Source organism: Tasmannia lanceolata, unplaced genomic scaffold (assembly GCF_043159265.1).
Source record: "Tasmannia lanceolata isolate RefF3 unplaced genomic scaffold, GAP_Taslan_0.1 ptg000013l, whole genome shotgun sequence".
Classification (NCBI taxonomy): domain Eukaryota; kingdom Viridiplantae; phylum Streptophyta; class Magnoliopsida; order Canellales; family Winteraceae; genus Tasmannia; species Tasmannia lanceolata.
This window is the reverse complement of record NW_027518690.1, coordinates 22,336,693-22,353,587: the sequence shown is the minus strand read 5'-3', so window position 1 is coordinate 22,353,587 and position 16,895 is coordinate 22,336,693. Positions and strand designations below refer to the sequence as shown.

At 47.7% G+C, this 16,895-nt stretch overlaps 1 protein-coding gene across 1 annotated transcript; it reads left to right on the top strand.

The window, feature by feature from the left end:
- The first annotated feature begins 5,398 nt into the window (after positions 1-5,398).
- Positions 5,399-6,718, top strand: LOC143891079 (uncharacterized). The gene is made up of 2 exons (XM_077395729.1): positions 5,399-5,748; positions 5,860-6,718. Exons 1-2 carry the CDS (start codon positions 5,399-5,401, stop codon positions 6,716-6,718), a joined length of 1,209 nt encoding a protein of 402 aa, XP_077251844.1.
- The last annotated feature ends 10,177 nt before the right edge of the window (positions 6,719-16,895 follow it).

Here is a 16,895-nt window from a genome sequence, read left to right as displayed (position 1 = left end):
AAAGATGATGACCACGTGTGTAGATTTTCTCAAATATGATAAATTATATGATGGGTGGTCATAGTCATACAAACCCATATTTTTTTAAAAGTAGGGCCCGCTACATAGGATGATCCGAACCGTCCATTTGTTGGATGACCTTAACCATCCAATCTATAGATAGACTTGACATTATGGAAACTTCAATAGATCCGAGGGTTTGGATCATTATATGTAAATGATTTTTGGGGCAAAACCTATTTACGTTGTGGCCCAACAAATGGATGGTTTAGATCATCCGATGGAGTGGATCGTACTATGCATTTTAAAAAATACGGGTTTGTACAGCCACCCATCATATAATTTCTCTTTAAAACATAACCTATGTGCCAACTCCACATAAAAGCGTAATTTATTTTATTTTTTAAAATCCTGCTTAGATGATCCTATGGAGTGGGCCACCCATCATTTAAGTTGTCCCATGATGCATATTTATTATAAAATTCTTTGGGACCCAGCTTCTTCGAATATCCAAACGTTCATTTCTTGGGCCCAGTGCAAATAGGCCTTTGCGATAAAATCATCTCCATAGGATGATCCTAGTAGAGGTTTATATATGGTGCCATCCTTCAATAGATTAATTGGAGGGTTAGGATAGATGCAAGTATTGTTTTTTAAAAACTACTATGGGGCCACCTTTTCAAAGATCTTAAAATTGAAGTGATATAGTCACCCCTATTTTACTTGGGACAGTCCCTCTAGTGTATTTTTGTCTTATGGTGCCGTGCATTATAGTGGCGCATTATAGTGCCGTGCATTCGTAAAATGTCAAGAAGTCGTGAGAGTTTTATCATTTCCAAGAAACATGACTTTGGAGACCTTCGAGTTAATGGCGACTTATCTTGCCGTGCATTTGCAAAAGATCAACAAGTAGAGAGAGAGAGAGAGTTGTGCCTAAAGACGTCTACCTTTCCCGGGTCAGAAATAGAAATAGTAATGGTGGTTGGAAGAGAGAGATTGATTGAAATTGTGCGCTGCAATCTTTTAAAGTCGTACCTGTTACTAGTTACAAAGACGGAAATGAAAGAGAAGGAAACCAACTGAGGTAGAAAAAAACGGAAAGAGAATGATTTGAATCGTGGCCTGATCTCCCAAGAGTTTTTATATGGTGCTCGATGGTCAAGTCTTGTGTGGGCAGTACTGCCCTTGATATTTGATTCAAGGTGGCAAATGGGCCGTGCCGGCCCGGGGCCGGCAAGGCATGGCAAAACACAGGCTGTGCCAGCACGGCGCCAATAGCTACAGTGATGCGGGCCGTGCCTAACCGATACGGGCCGCTGGCCTTGGGCCGTGCCGTGCCGTGCCTCACCTCACACTTATCCGTGCCGTGCCACCTTGATATTTTGATCCAACAGCAACCCACAGCCAACTTATTGAAATCCGAAACAACCGAAATCTGAAATTCCCAAAACGTACAAAATTTCGCCAATTTAACATAAAATATTAATTTTTTATTCATTTACAGAATTTCAGCCACATTACCGAAATTTCAGCCCAAAAAACGATATTTCGAGCGCCCGCTATAGATTTTCGGACGAAATTATGGGATTTCAGCTGAAATTTCGGTTTCGGTGAGGACCGAAATTGACCCCGAAACTGAAATTTAAACCCTTGCCCACAACAACCAACTTTCTAAGAAGCTGCTGTTGGATAAAATATAAGGGGCTACTTCACATGATACTTGACTTTCCATTTTAGGATCGTTTTCCACCACTTTCCATCTCTCATCCTTCCCATTTCCTTCCATTTTTGTTCCAGCTACATTTTCCATAGAAAATTGAAAGGTCCTGATGGGTTATGAAAAGCTACGACCAATTAGTTGTCGACACGTGGCCCTTAAAGGGCCCACCACGAATTTGGCACTTGCCCAGGGTAGTCTGGTAATCCGCCAAGAGCAGGTAAACCTAAACCCACAAATGGGCCAACACCTGTCCTGGGGTAGGTAATTCAACCACCCAGGGCTCTCTCTATAAAAGGCCTCCTAAGGCTCAAAGAAGAGGGTAATAACTTCTGAACTTCCACTTTTAAAGTTCTGGCTCTGCACTTCTACTCATACTGACTTGAGTGTCGAAGGGCCCGTCCGGAGCAAGGACTCCGGGTTGGTCTTTTGACCTTGTGTGCTCTTGTGCATGGCTTAGTTCCTTCAGCTCAGGCCATTGGGCTTGCCAGATCAGCTCTTTCGTCACTGCCGTATCTGTTACCAATTTTGGGCATAACAGATTGGCGCCATCCATGGGACTCTAAACTAAAAGCTGTTCAAATCCCCTTTATAAAATGGCAAGACGGAGGAGTGCCCGGGTACTTACTGCCCGGACAGCCCGAGCCGAGGCGCCTCGAAGGATTCAGAGCGAACGAATGGCCTCACAGATAGTGGCTCCTTCAGCAATAGCAGAACAGAGTCCGGCTCATTCGGAGCATCTGAACCCTGCTCCTACTCCTGAACAAATCCAAACTCTCTTTCAACAAATGACTACTCTTGTTAGTCAATATCAAAACCTGATTAAAGCGCCTCCCCAGCATCCTCCAGAGGCTCCTCGACCTGCGCAGGAAAAGTCGAGTGCCCACAGGGGGACCCGGCACCTCCCAGCAGGGACCGGACCCACCACTCCACAAGGCGAGTACATCATTCGAGAACCAGGCATGCCCATACAGAGCCTCACCACCGCTGGAGGTCACGATCTCGCTCCGTGCAGAGGCACCGAGCCAAGGAGGACCGTGCGCAGCGGGAAAGATCCCGGCATCATCGAAGGAGTTCGGAAAGTCACTCTAGCTCTGCGGCGAGCCCTTCAGTGGAGAAAAATAGGTATGTATACCAAGTGAATAAGGTGGCCGATCCGATGCTGAGAAAGATCGAAGAAATAGACCATCGAATAGAAGAACTGGCGAAAGATCAAGACAGGCCTACTTCGAAGACATTCTCGAGCAGACCACCGTTCACAGATAATGTTATGAACGCGCAGGCGCCCAAAGGGTTCAAAATGCCACCTGTTCCGCAATATGATGGAACCACTGACCCGGTCGACCATCTGGAGACGTTTCGAATAATGATGCTCCTCTACGGCACTTCTGATGGCTTTCTTTGCAGGGCCTTCCCCACCACCCTAACGGGTGCGGCACGAGACTGGTACTCGCGGATTAAGCCAAACTCCATCAGCAACTTCGACGACTTTGGGGACGATCTGGTCCGCCATTTCATGAGCAGTCAGAGGCCAAGGAAAACAACAGTATCCCTAATGGCTCTGCGGCAGGAGGATAACGAACCTCTAAAAACATTCGTGAGCCGTTTCAACAGGGAGGCCCTCTAGGTACCAAACTTGGATCCTTTATTCGCCACAAATGCGCTCCTCGCGGGCACCAAATCCAACGACTTCCGGCTAGCAGTTGCCCGCCGAAATCCGCACTCACTGGCAGATCTGATGGCGGGGGCCGAGGAGTACATATCCGTGGAGGAAACACTCGCTCCCTTAGATTCAAATTGGAGGAGAACCTCTGAAGAAAAGAACCCTACCAAGCAGCGTAGGGATGATACGGCCCCAAGGAGAGAGAGATCCCCCCAGAGGAGGGAAGAAAATTACACCCCCCTCAACACCTCTAGAAAACACATATTGGCCGCAATCAAGGGAGAAGAATTCGTGAGGTGGCCGGCCAGAATGATCTCAAAAGGAAAGAAGAGAGACAAGTCGAAGTATTGTCGGTTCCATAGGGACCACGGACACGACACCGATGAGTGCTGGCACCTCAAGGAAGAAATCGAGCTGCTGATCAATCGGGGGTACTTGAAAATGTATGTTAAAAATAACAGCGACGAAAGAGAGCGCAGGGGGAGAAGCCCTCATGGCCAAAGCCCTCGACGACCCCCGCCGTCTCCTGTACGGAACAAATCTCTTCCCCTGGCAAGCTCACGGCTCGAGGTGTGCCGATCCTATCCTAATGGGGTCATAAACACCATTATGGGGGGACCAGCCGCCGGAGGTACATCATCAAGCGCTCGAAAGGCCTATGCGCGCAGAGTCAATGCCGTGCACACAGGCAGCAAAAAGATGAAGATAGAGAATGAGATCTCATTCTCAGATGCAGATCTCGACAACTTGATATTGCCCCATGACGACGCCCTGGTCATAACTATGCTCGTCGCTAACCGGGAGTTAAAGAAAATCCTTGTCGATAACGGGAGTTTGGCTGACATACTCTACTACCATGCTTTTAGCCAGATGATGATAAGAGATGACCGCTTGAAGCCGGCGAACTCCAATTTGTTCAGTTTCTCAGGGGAAATTGTTAAAGTGGAAGGGCAGATTGAACTCCCAGTCCTCGTAGAGGAATCGCCCTGTCAAGCTTTCATAATGGTCAACTTCCTGGTAGTGAGGGCCACTTCGGTCTATAACGCTATCTTGGGACAACCCGGCCAGAACCTCATCCGGGCCGTTGCCTCAGCATATCACTAGAAAATGAATTTTATAACGCTAAATGGCTTGTGAGAAGTCAGAGGAGATCAACCACAGTCCAGGGAGTGCTATGCCATGGCACTCAAAGGCAAAAATGCATCAGAATCGTTGCCGATTGAGCTACTTGATCTGAGAGACGAAGCCCAGGTGAATGAACCAGCCGAATACCTCATCTTCATTCCTCTGTACGAAAGCGATAGCGAGAAGGTCATTCAAATCGGCTCCTCCTTAGATAGTAGACAAGGCAGAACCTCACCCAATTTCTTCAGGACAACACAGACGTCTTCGCATGGGCTCCCGCAGACATGCCTGGCATAGATCCAGAGATCAGCATGCACATACTCGATGTTGACCCCACCTGCAGACCTGTGAAGCAAAAGAGGAGACACTTCGCCTTGGAGAGGTGCCAGGTGATCAAGGAAGAAGTGGAGAGGCTCTTGAGGGCTGACTTTATTCGAGAAATTCAATATCCGGACTGGCTGGCGAATGTGGTCCTGGTAAAGAAAGCCAACGGGAAGTGGAGGACATGCGTCGACTTCACCGACCTAAACAAAGCCTGTCCCAAGGACATCTATCAACTCCCAAAGATCGATCGATTGATAGACGCCATCGCTGGTCACGAAGTTCTGAGCTTCATGGATGCCTTTTCCGGATACAATCAGATCAGAATGTATGAATAAGATATACCGAAAACATCCTTTGTGACGGACTAGGGAACCTACTGTTACTGTATTATGCCCTTCGGTCTGAAAAATGCCGGAGCAACATACCAGAAGCTTGTAAACAAGCTCTTCAGAGAACAGATTGGGCGCAACATGGAAGTATACGTGGATGATATGCTGGTCAAGATCCAGAGCGCGAAAGATCATGTTTCGGACCTGAAAGAGACATTCTAGGTCCTAAAGGAGCATAACATGAAACTTAACTCGAAAAAATGTACTTTCGGTGTTGGCGTTGGAAAATTCCTGGGGTTCATGGTGAGCCAACCAGGAATAGAAGCAAACCCGGAGAAGATCAAGGCGGTAGTGGAGCTCACTCCACCAAAGACTATTAGAGAGGTGCAGCGGTTAACCGGAATGATTGCCGCACTGGGACGCTTTGTCTCAAAATCTGCAGAAAGATGCTTGCCTTTCTTCAACGTAGTAAAGGGAATCAAAACAGCACCATGGACACCGGAGTGTCAAGTTGCATTTGAGGAGCTCAAGCAGTACTTATCCTCCCCACCGTTGCTGACTAAACTGGAACCGGGAGAAGAGCTACTCCTGTACCTATCAGTAAGTCCTTTGGCACTGGCGGCCGTGCTAATTCGAGAAGAGCACAACCAGTAGAAACCAATCTACTATGTTAGCAAGGTCCTACATGATCCTGAGATCAGGTACCAGCGAGTAAAAAAGTTGGCCTATGCTCTCATCATGGTGGCCAGAAAACTAAGGCCGTATTTTCAAGCCCTCACAATAAAAGTCTTAACCGATCAATCACTCAGACAGGTTCTCCACAGGCCGGACACCTCAGGGCGACTTGTGAAGTGGGCAGTGGAACTGAACGAATTCGATATCCAATATATGCCCAGGCCGGCGATAAAAGCCCAAGTCCTAGCAGACTCCGTAGCTGAGTGCACCATCCCCCGGCAAAGCATCGCGCCCGAAGCCGTCCAAACTCCGGTAGTTGAAGAGATGACCACATCCGGGGAGCGAGAAGGAGTTGAAACTGAACCTATAAGAACGGAAAGCATCCACAAACCAGCAGACCAGAATTCGCCGTCCGATGGGCCGTACTGGGAAGTATATGTGGATGGATCTTTGAGTAAGACTGGCTGTGGGGCCGGCCTGATCCTTACCGGGCCTGAAAACTTTGTTCTGGACTATGCCCTGAGGTTCGGATTCCGCGCGTCCAACAATGAGGCAGAATATGAGGCTCTCATCGCCGGAATGAACTTGGCAGCCCAAACCCGTGCTGAAAGGCTGAAGGCGTATTGCAACTCCCAATTGGTCGCAAACCAGATCCAAGGAGTCTACGAGGCCCGCGACAAGCGCATGATTAAGTATCTTTCCAAGGTCTGCCAGCTAGCCGGCAAGTTCAAAAGCTTCGAGGTCATCAGAATCCCTAGAACGGAAAACGCAAAAGCAGATGTGCTGTCCAAACTAGCAACGTCCGGTTACACCGCTCTCGGAAGTATATGTATGGAGTTTCTGAAGAAGTCCAGCATTGATAATGAGGCCGTGGAAATAATGTAGGTCGAGCGCGAGCCATGCTGGATGGACGAGATCAGTGATTACCTGCGTAGTGGGAAGCTTCCTGAAGGAAAGAAGGAAGCCTGAAAAGTGATACAGAGAGCAGCAAGGTTTTCCCTAGATGGTGAGAGCCTGTACAAAAGGCCGTACACCCTTCCGTACCTGAAATGCCTCCGGGCAAGCAATGCCGCATACACTCTACAGGAAACCCACGAAGGAATTTGTGGAGAACACTTGGGGGGCAAAGCCCTCGCCATCAAAGTACTGTTGAGAGGCCTGTACTGGCCAACTTTGAGGCGAGACGCTCTGGACCTTGTCAGAAAGTGCGAGAGATGCCAAAAATTCTCTCCCACCATTCATCAGCCGGCTGTACCAATGGCCCCAATCGTTAGTCCACTCCCTTTCGCAGTATGGGGGATGGACATCCTGGGCACTTTTTTGCCAGCATCGGGGAGACGTGAGTTCGTCGTAGTCGCAATAGACTACTTTACCAAGTGGGTGGAGGCTGAACCTCTAACCCAGATCACGGAACAAAATGTGCAGACCTTCTTCTGGAAGTCCGTTGTTTGCAGATTTGGGATACCCCACATCTTGATAACGGACAACGACAAGAAGTTTGATTGCCGGAACTTTCAAAAATTCTGCTCAGACTTGAAGATCGAACAGAGGTTCACCTCCGTGGCACACCCTCAGACGAATGGGCAGACCGAAGTTACGAACAGAATCCTGCTCCAAGGGATTAAGAAAAGGCTGGATGAGAAGGCAGGCCGATGGGCTGACGAGCTCTATCACGTCCTATGGGCTGATGAGCTCTATCACGTCCTATGGGCGTATCGTACCACCCCACGCACCACAATGGGGGAGTCTCCCTTCAACCTGTCCTTTGGAACTAAGGCACTAATCCCCGTTGATATTGGCGTCCTATCTCCTAGAGTCACCAACTTCAATGAACCGCTCAACGGGGACGGACTCCGCGCAAACCTCGACTTGCTGGAAGAAGTCCGGGAAGAATCCCGGATCAGGGTCGTGGCCTACAAGCAAAAAGTTTCCCACTATCACAACATGAGGATACACCCAAGAGAATTCCGAGCAGGCGATTTAGTTTTAAGGAAGGCCGCCATCTCCCAACCAAAGAAGGTACGCAAACTCTCCCAGACCTGGGAGGGGCCGTACCAAGTGAAAGGAGTCATTTGCCCGGGGAGTCACAAACTGGAGACACTTGGCAAGCACCTACTACCCCATGCCTGGAACTCGAAGAACCTTAGAAAATACTACCAATAGCCTACTGCTTGGTGCAAAAGCGGATGCCGTTGTAATTACGCCTGAATGCGGATAATAAAAAGGCTACTGTTTCTTTGCAAGCTCCGAGTCCTTCATCTCAGATCATACCCGAGTTCAATAAAACTTGGGTATCCGCCACTTGGTTCACCCCGGTTCGTCCCCAAAGAGACCGGAACCACACTTCTGATCAGGAACGAACTCGGGCAGAAAACCAAACCCTCGCCAAAAACCCAAGTTCAATAAAACTTGGGTATCTGATGCTTGGTTCACCCCGGTTCGTCTCCAAAGAGACCGGAAGCGCACTTCTGGTCAGGAACGAACCCGGGCAGAAAACCAAACCCTCGCAAGAATCCAAGTTCAATAAAACTTGGGTATCCGATGCTTGGTTCAACCCGGTTCGTCTCCAAAAAGACCGGAAGAGCACTTCTGGTCGGGAACAAACCCTGGCAGAAAACCAAACCCTCGCCAGAATCCAAGTTCATTAAAACTTGGGTATACGACGATTGGTTTACCCCGGTTCGTCTCCAAAGAGACCGGAAGCGCACTTCTGGTTAGGAACGAACCCGGGCAGAAAACCAAACCCTCGCCAAAAACCCAAGTTCAATAAAACTTGGGTATCCGATGCTTGGTTCACCCCGGTTCGTCTCCAAAAAGACCGGAAGCGTACTTCTGGTCAGGAACGAACCTGGGCAGAAAACAAAACCCTCGCCAAAAACCCAAGTTCAATAAAACTTGGTTATCTGATGCTTGGTTCGCCCCGGTTCGTCTCCAAAAAGACTGGAAGCGCACTTCTGGTCGGGAACGAACCCGGGCAAAAAACCAAACCCTCGTCAGAATCCAAGTTCAATAAAACTTGGGTATCCGATGCTTGGTTCACCCCGGTTCGTCTCCAAAAAGACCGGAAGCGCACTTCTGGTCGAGAACAAACCCGGGCCGAAAACCAAACTCTCGCAAGAATCCAAGTTCATTAAAACTTGGGTACCCGATGCCTGGTTCACCCCGGTTCGTCTCCAAAAAGACCGGAAGCACACTTCTGGTTGGGAACGAACCCGGGCAGAAAACCAAACCCTCGCCAGAATCCAAGTTCATTAAAACTTGGGTACCCGATGCCTAGTTCACCCCAGTTCGTCTCCAAAAAGACCGGAAGCACACTTCTGGTCGGGAACGAACCCGGACAAAAAACCAAACCCTCGACAGAATCCAAGTTCATTATAACTTGGGTACCCAATGCCTGGTTCACCCCGGTTCGTCTCCAAAAAGACCGGAAGCACACTTATGGTCGGAAATGATCCATGTTCCCAAGTGTTGTTGGCCCATAGTGTTAGATTAACCAGTGTTAGTCAAAAGGCGAACATGAGCAGAAGCAATAGGTGACAATGAAACTTGTATTCATAAAAAGTTGGGCCTTCAAGGGCCATTACAGAAGTTGGGCCTTCAGGGGCCATTACAAAAAGAATTCATTAATCCTGTCAAAATAGGAAGAGGATGGGGAGCTCAAGACCCCTCATGACCAACATCCCGCTGAGGATCCACCTCGGAGGCATTGGCTGCTGAGAGGGCGCCCTGTTCGTCGCTGTCCTCGGCCACCGGCTCAGGCAGGACAAGGCTTTCCAGGGCGACATTCGGGTTGGACCCCTTGACTTGATCAAGGCAATCCATGAACCCCAACTTATAAGATTTAGTGGACAAGCTGACAAGCTCGTCCTCTTTCTTCTGCACGGCCTCCTTCACGGCCTCCCTCAGCCTTTCCCGTGCCCTCTCCCTCTACTGATTGAGGGCATTGCTGGCCTTCTCTTTCTGAACGACCGCCTCATTTTTCAGCCGTGTGATCTCTTGGTCCTGCTCCTGAATGGACCTATTGAGCTCAATGGATTCCTGCTTCAACTTGCCGTTCTGCTCCTCTGACTTGGTGATTGCAGCGGAGAAGCCCGGCTCTTCTGACGGAGGTCATTATAATAGCATCCGATCTGCGGGTTAAAAAAATGGTATAAGTATAGCAAAAAAAAAAAAACCTGATAAATTGAGGAGAACATGGCCTCGTGGGCCGTGTCCAGAGACTCGTGCAGGACCTTGAGCTTGTCTTGCTTCAACAAGCCCTTGGTGACTATCTCCATGGCTACCCGGCTATCACCCTGGCCGGTGTCATTCCGGAAAACATTGTCCGTAGGCCTTGCGGGGGGGGGGGGGGGGGGGATTGGATGCTAAGGACCACGTCCAATTACCTCGAGGATCCAGCTCCCTGGCCGTAGACATCAACAATCTTTACTGAAGGCTTCCTCCTCGCGCAGGACTAGAAATCTTGGGGGCCTTCCTTTTTTGGCCCTGCTCCCTCCCAAAGGCACTCTGCCTTACCTTCTCCAGCGCAGACTGTTTCAGCAACTCTGAAATTCGACAGGGCAAACCGGTCAGTAATAGCAAAAGAGAAGGCTAAAGATCAAAACTAGCCTAAAACCACATAAGTGCCTGGGTCGCAGTACTAATGCCAAGCCCGACCATAATCTCTTCCTCAGAGAATTCTCCATAGTGAATCAGGCCCTCTCATTGCAGCTCCTCGCGGACCTGAGTGAACGTAAGCTTATCATCGCCTTCAAGGATCGGCTTGCGGCTCAGCGCCAGCGTGTCCGGGGTGTCCCATTTTAAAGGAACCGGCCAAGGCTCAGTAGCCCCGCTGTCCTCGATGTAGAGGAACCTGTTCTTCCATACGTGTATGGAGGATGGGATGCCGGTAATCATCTTCACCTCCGGACGTTGGCTTATATAAATCCAACATCCGTCCTTGTGCATCTTCAAATGCGCGCACATACGGAACAACGGAATGGACAAGTTTCGCTGGAGCCGGCCCCGGACCAGGTACATAAATCCTATCAGCTTTATCCATGAGTTCGGCGCGACCTGAGCTGGAGCCAGGCCGTAATACCGGAGGACCTCTGCGAAGAAGGGGTGCAGGGGAAACCGAAGGCCGGCCCTTAGGGATTCCTCGTAGATGCATATGCCAGTGCTATCGTTACAAGCTCTATCTCCCTCTATGGCCACCTTCAACTTGAACCGCTCGGGAATACAGTACCTATCCCGAACTTCCCCTAATTTGGACTCCTCAAGGTAATTCTCCTCGTATAGATCCTGAACGTTGTACTGATGATTGGCGTCCATCTGGGCCTCAGCTATACCTCCACAGCCCGGCCCGGAACGAATGTGGTGGACGCCTTGGCAGCGTCACTACCTCCACTCGCTTCTGCCCGGTAGAAGCTATCTGTCCAGGGTGGTGTTTAAGTCTAAAATCACCTCGTCCCCGCTAGCTACGAGCTCATATAGATCAACTACGTTTATCCTAGGGCTTGCCATATACGGACCGGGAACCCTGGTCGGATTAGTTTGGGTCCTCTCCGACGAACTAGACCCTGAGCTACTAGAAGATGTGTATTCCCCTGAAGACGACCTAGAACCGGACTCAGAACTAGAGGTACTACCGGACATGAAGAACACACAAGAGAAATCAAATAGAGACGCGCTGAAAAGAAGATTACCGGTGTGAAGAGAAAGGCTTCTAATTCGCAGACGACCACAACCACACGCTACTAAAGTCGAACAGGCAGAGCAAAAAGAGGAAGTAAAAAGTGAAAGTGAAAAGTGAAGGTTGAAAACCCCTTCTTATAGCCTTGAGGCTTGAGGCAGTTCGTGTTCACAAACCAAGTGTTGCCGCATGTCCCTCATTAATGAAGGGCACACACTGCGAGGCGATCGTATGTATACATATAAGAATACGTATAATACGTACGTATAGACTACATACGCTTCCCTTCTATGTATACGCGTACAGGGTGGATGCGAAATATCTTCTAAGTGTTTGGGCACGGAGAATCTTATAAATGGTTGGCCGTGGGACATTTCTGTGTTTGTGCTCGTCCCAGGCTGCCCAGGATATGGCGTGTGGCATAAAGCGACAAAAATCTGGTCGTCTCGAGCCCGCCAGGATATGGCGCGTTGCACAAAACGACAAAAATATGGTCGTCCCGAGTCGGCCAGGATATGGCGCGTGGTACAAAGCGACAAAAATCTGGTCGTCCCGAGTTGGCCAGGATATGGCGCGTGGCATAAAGCGACAAAAATCTGGTCGTCCCGAGCCGGCCAGGATATGGCGCGTCGCACAAAGCGACAAGAATCTGGTCGTCCCGAGCCGCACAAGATATGACGCGTTGCACAAACGACAAAAATCTGGTCTTCCCGAGCCGCACAGGATATGGCGCGTTGCACAAAACGACAAAAATCTGGTCGTCTCGACCCGACCAGGATATGCCGCGTTGCACAAAACGACAAAAATCTGGTCGTCCCGAGCCGGCCAGGATATGGCGCGTCACACAAAGCGACAAAAATCTGGTCGTCCTAGGCTGCCTAGATGGCTTGGCCGAACATATTTCACTCTAAGTTTCTGGCCGTCCCAGGCCGCCCAGATGGCTTGGCCGGACAGATTTCACTCTAAGTTTCTGGCCGTCCCAGGCCGCCTAGATGGCTCGGCCGGACAGATTTCACTCCAAGTTTCTTGCCGTCCCAAGCTGCCCAGATGGCTAGGCCGAACAGATTTTACTCTAAGTTCCTAGCCGTCCCAGGCCGCCCAGATGGCTCGGCCGGACAGATTTCACTTCAAGTTTCGGGTCGTCCCAGGCCGTGCAGATGGCTTGGCCGGACAGATCATTTCACTTCATTTTTCCAGCCGCCCAGGAACACAGCCTCATACTTCCCCAAATCACCACAATAACTTGAAGAACTGGGGGGCAACTGATGGGGTATGCAAAGCTACGACCAATTAGCTGTCGACACGTGGCCCTTAAAGGGCCCACCACGAATTCGGCACTTGCCTAGGGGTAGTCTGGTAATCTGCCAAGAGCAGGTAAACCTAAACTCACAAATGGGCCGACACCTGTCCTGGGGTAGGTAATTCAACCACCCAGGGTTCTCTCTATAAAAGGCCTCCTAAGGCTCAAAGAAGACGGTAATAACTTCTGAACTACCACTTTTAAAGTTCTGGCTCTGCACTTCTACTCATACTGACTTGAGTGTCGAAGGGCCCGTCCGGAGCAAGGACTCCAGGTTGGTCTTCTGACCTCGTGCGCTCTTGTGCATGGCTTAGTTCCTCCTTCAGCTCAGGCCATTGGGCTTGCCAGATCAGCTCTTTCGTCACTGCCGTATCTGTTACCAATTTTGGGCATAACAGGTCCAAATTCGGTTGGAGAGTGGACATATCATTTTCATACTCAAATTTCAAAATGGGAACAGAAGTGGGAGCACTGAATTTTGTAAATTGAATTTCAATTTGTTTCGGCCAAGCAAGTGGGTCCACCGAGTTTCAAAATTCATTCTTTATAGGATTCGGTCAAGGAGTCTACCAATTTGAAATGTTGAAATTTCTTGTGATTTTAGGCCAATTTTAGTGGGGACCTCTAATGTTTGGATAATTTAAAAAATGTTAAAAAATTTGGATTAAAGGGAGTTGGTAAAAAATTTGGATTTGAAGGGAGTTGGAATTTTCGTCCAACAATGAGGGGCCCATCTAAGAGACATTTTACATTTTAGAGTTAGACTAAAGGGAAGGAGTCGAGTGATTTTATTTTATGCAAATTCGTCTAATGTGGACAGTGAGCCCATCACAATGAAAGCGATTTTTGAAGGATATGTCCAAGAATCAAAGCTGGACTAGTGCTTGAGGGTCTGTTACAATGTTTGAGTTAGAATGAAATTCTTTAAAAAAATAATAATTAATTAAAATTCGTCGAGGAGGACTCTCATCTATGTTTTAATAAAAAAGAGGTTCGGTCACTTTTTAGCAGGGTCACGTTGTGGACTTGTGGGTATTCTTTTAAACGTTAGGCTTTAACGTATATGTCACGTTTCCCACCATTTGACCTCTCTCTCTCCACACACACAAAACAGGAACAGTTGGTGGATCCAACAGAAACCGTTGGTAGAATGGTGGGCCCATCTTTGAACAACGTAGGCCCCGACCATACCACACCATAGGATAATCCAAACCGTCCATTTGATGAGCCACAAACGTAAATAGGTTGCGTCCCAAAATATCATTTCCATAGGCTGATCCTAGCCCTCCGATCTAAATAGAAACTACATCTTATGCAACCTCTATAGATTGTAGGGTTGTGATCATCCTATGGAAATGATTTTTGGGGCACAACCTATTTACATTGTGGCCCATCAAATGAATGGTTTGGATCATCCTATGGAGTTGGTCGTACAGTAACATTAAAGCCCGTCCACAACATAGGATGATCCAAGCCGTCCATGGTTTGGATATATAGAGTTGGTTGTACAGTAACATTAAGGCCCAATCGTAGGCCCCACCAGTATTTTTCAAATTGAAGCGTACCGTCCACAACATAGGATGATCCAAGCCGTCCATGATTTGGATTATCCTATTGTGTGGTTCGTACAGTAACATTAAGGCCCAATTTAGGCCCCACCCATATTTTTGAAAATGAACTGTACCGTCCAGACCATAGGATGATCCGAACCGTCCATTTGATGGGCCATAACGTAAATGGCTTGTGCCCAAAAAATCATTTGCATAGGATGCTCACAACCCTCCAATCTATAGAGGTTTCCATAATAAGCAATTTCTCTTTATATCTGAGGGCTAGGATTATCATATGGAAATGGTTTTTTGGGACACAACCTATTTACGATGTGGCCTATCAAATGGACCGCTTGGATCATCCTATGGTCTGGACGGTACACTGTCATAGTGGGTTGGATTTGGGCACCAAGGAGGAGAATTTCGGGGGCCCATCAACTGTTCCTGTTGTGGAGAGAGAGAGAGAGAGAGAGAGAGAGAGAGAGAGAGAGAGAGAGAGAGAGAGAGGTGGGAAACGTGCACTAACATGATTCAAGCGGTGTGGGGACACACTACGTCATGAAAAAAAAAAGAAAAAAAAGGGAATATAGCCTCCATTTAGAGTTAGCCGTTAAAGCCTAACGGTTAGTGTTAGCGCGACGTCAAGGAGTGGAAAATAGCCTACAAGGGGCGGAGAAGAACATATCAGCGCCCTAAAAAAATAAACAACTTTCTCTTTTATTCTAAAAAAGATTACCCAAAGAACATCAATCAGCCATGTTGTGGATTTTTTTAAAAAAAAAAGCAACTTTCTCTTTTATTCTAATAAAAAAAACACAAAAAAGGAAATGACCTGATAGAACCATGTTTTAATCTTTGCTCAAGATCAGCTTGTCTTTTCTTTCCGGATTGGCTTGTGAGAGTTTTTGGGAAGGAATGAATAATGATATGGTAACCAAATACAGGACCCGCAATGGAACTGAACAAATGGCTTCATGTCCCTTAGATCACACATCTCAAATAATTTGTCAATCATTTTGGTTAAATGTAAATAAAGAAGACCCTTGGAATTAAAGACCGGTTTTACTGGGCGAGAAGAATGCCTAACACCTTCCCTTCTCATAATCAGGTAATCGACCTGACTCTCTGGGATCGTAGATTAGTTTACCGTGTCACTTAAGGGTCCTAGGTCCCTTACCTAGGTGGCGACTCTGGTCATCGTTCTTTTGCGTGAAATTTGAATTATTCCGTAGTCCCAGTTCACGGAAAAGAAGGCTTACTCTCAGAAATATCAAACCCGACACCACTCTTCGTGAACTCGTGGGGATACCCTCCCGACACAGTATCAAACACGCCCCCCACTCTCATTTGCACCCTTAACTCCGACCCTTAACCTTCCATCATCTATTGGGATGCAAAAGAAGTTGAAGAACCTAAGTTCCCCCTGGTCATTGCTTATGAGCCTGTGCCTCCATGTGTGTTAAGTTATCAATTGATATACATCTTCTCTTTCCATAATAAACTTAATAAAATCCTATGGGATGTAAAAGACATTGTTCGAATATTTGAGAATTTCTGAACCAATGGACAAAAAAGAGTAGGAATTGACTGACTAGATGGACACATTGTGATGCTTCTGACTTAGTTAACGTTTTGTTTGGTAGGTCTGACATTTCAAAGAGTAATTTCGCAATTGATAAACACTGGACTTCTTCTTTAAAACAATAATACTCCAAGGATTTGATTACCACTCCTTGGATTGCTTGGTTTCATGGCCCTAGTTTCGAGAATTCGAAGATTGCCTGCTTGCTTGGATCTTTGATCTTGATAGTGGTATAGCCTTCTTGGATATCTTTTCTTACCCTGACTTAGTCGCAGGTTTTCAACTTGGCGGACCGCTCGACGTTAACTTTTGCCTAAGTCGCCATTTCGGGGTTTTCGACACAGCATGTGGATGATCCTAAATTTTGCCTAGATCGCCCTTTTTGGGTTTTCAGCCTAGCGGATCTTCAAACTCCGTTTTCTTCTTTTATTTTTTATCATAGGATTTTAGAAGGTAGAAGAGGTAGAGGATCGAATTTCCTCCTTGGACTCTGCTGAGGTACAACAGCGGGATGGTTACAGTACTTGACTATAGGGTTCTGAGCTCCTGGTGGTTGAGGATTGGCACGAGAGACACTGCCAACCTCTTCGATCTATGCGGGTGCAGGCTTCTTAACATCTCGGGTATTAGGATTGCTTCGGGTATACACCCCCTGAGACATCACTTCCTCAATTTGTGTGCCAGCATTAATGAGGTGTTCGAAGTCCGGATAATACTGGATAGACATGTGATAATAGAACTGAGGGGACAGGTTTTTTAGTATCATCTGAACTTGCTCTTTCTCAGTAGGACGGTCAATCATCTGTGCTGCCAATACCCTCCATCTTTTCACAAATGTGAAGAAAGACTCATTTGAATCTTGTTTGGTCTTCTCTAAGTCTTTCTTAGTGATCTCTGCTCCGTCATCATATTTAAATTATTTTACGAACTGTTCAGCAATATCCTTCCATGTTCTA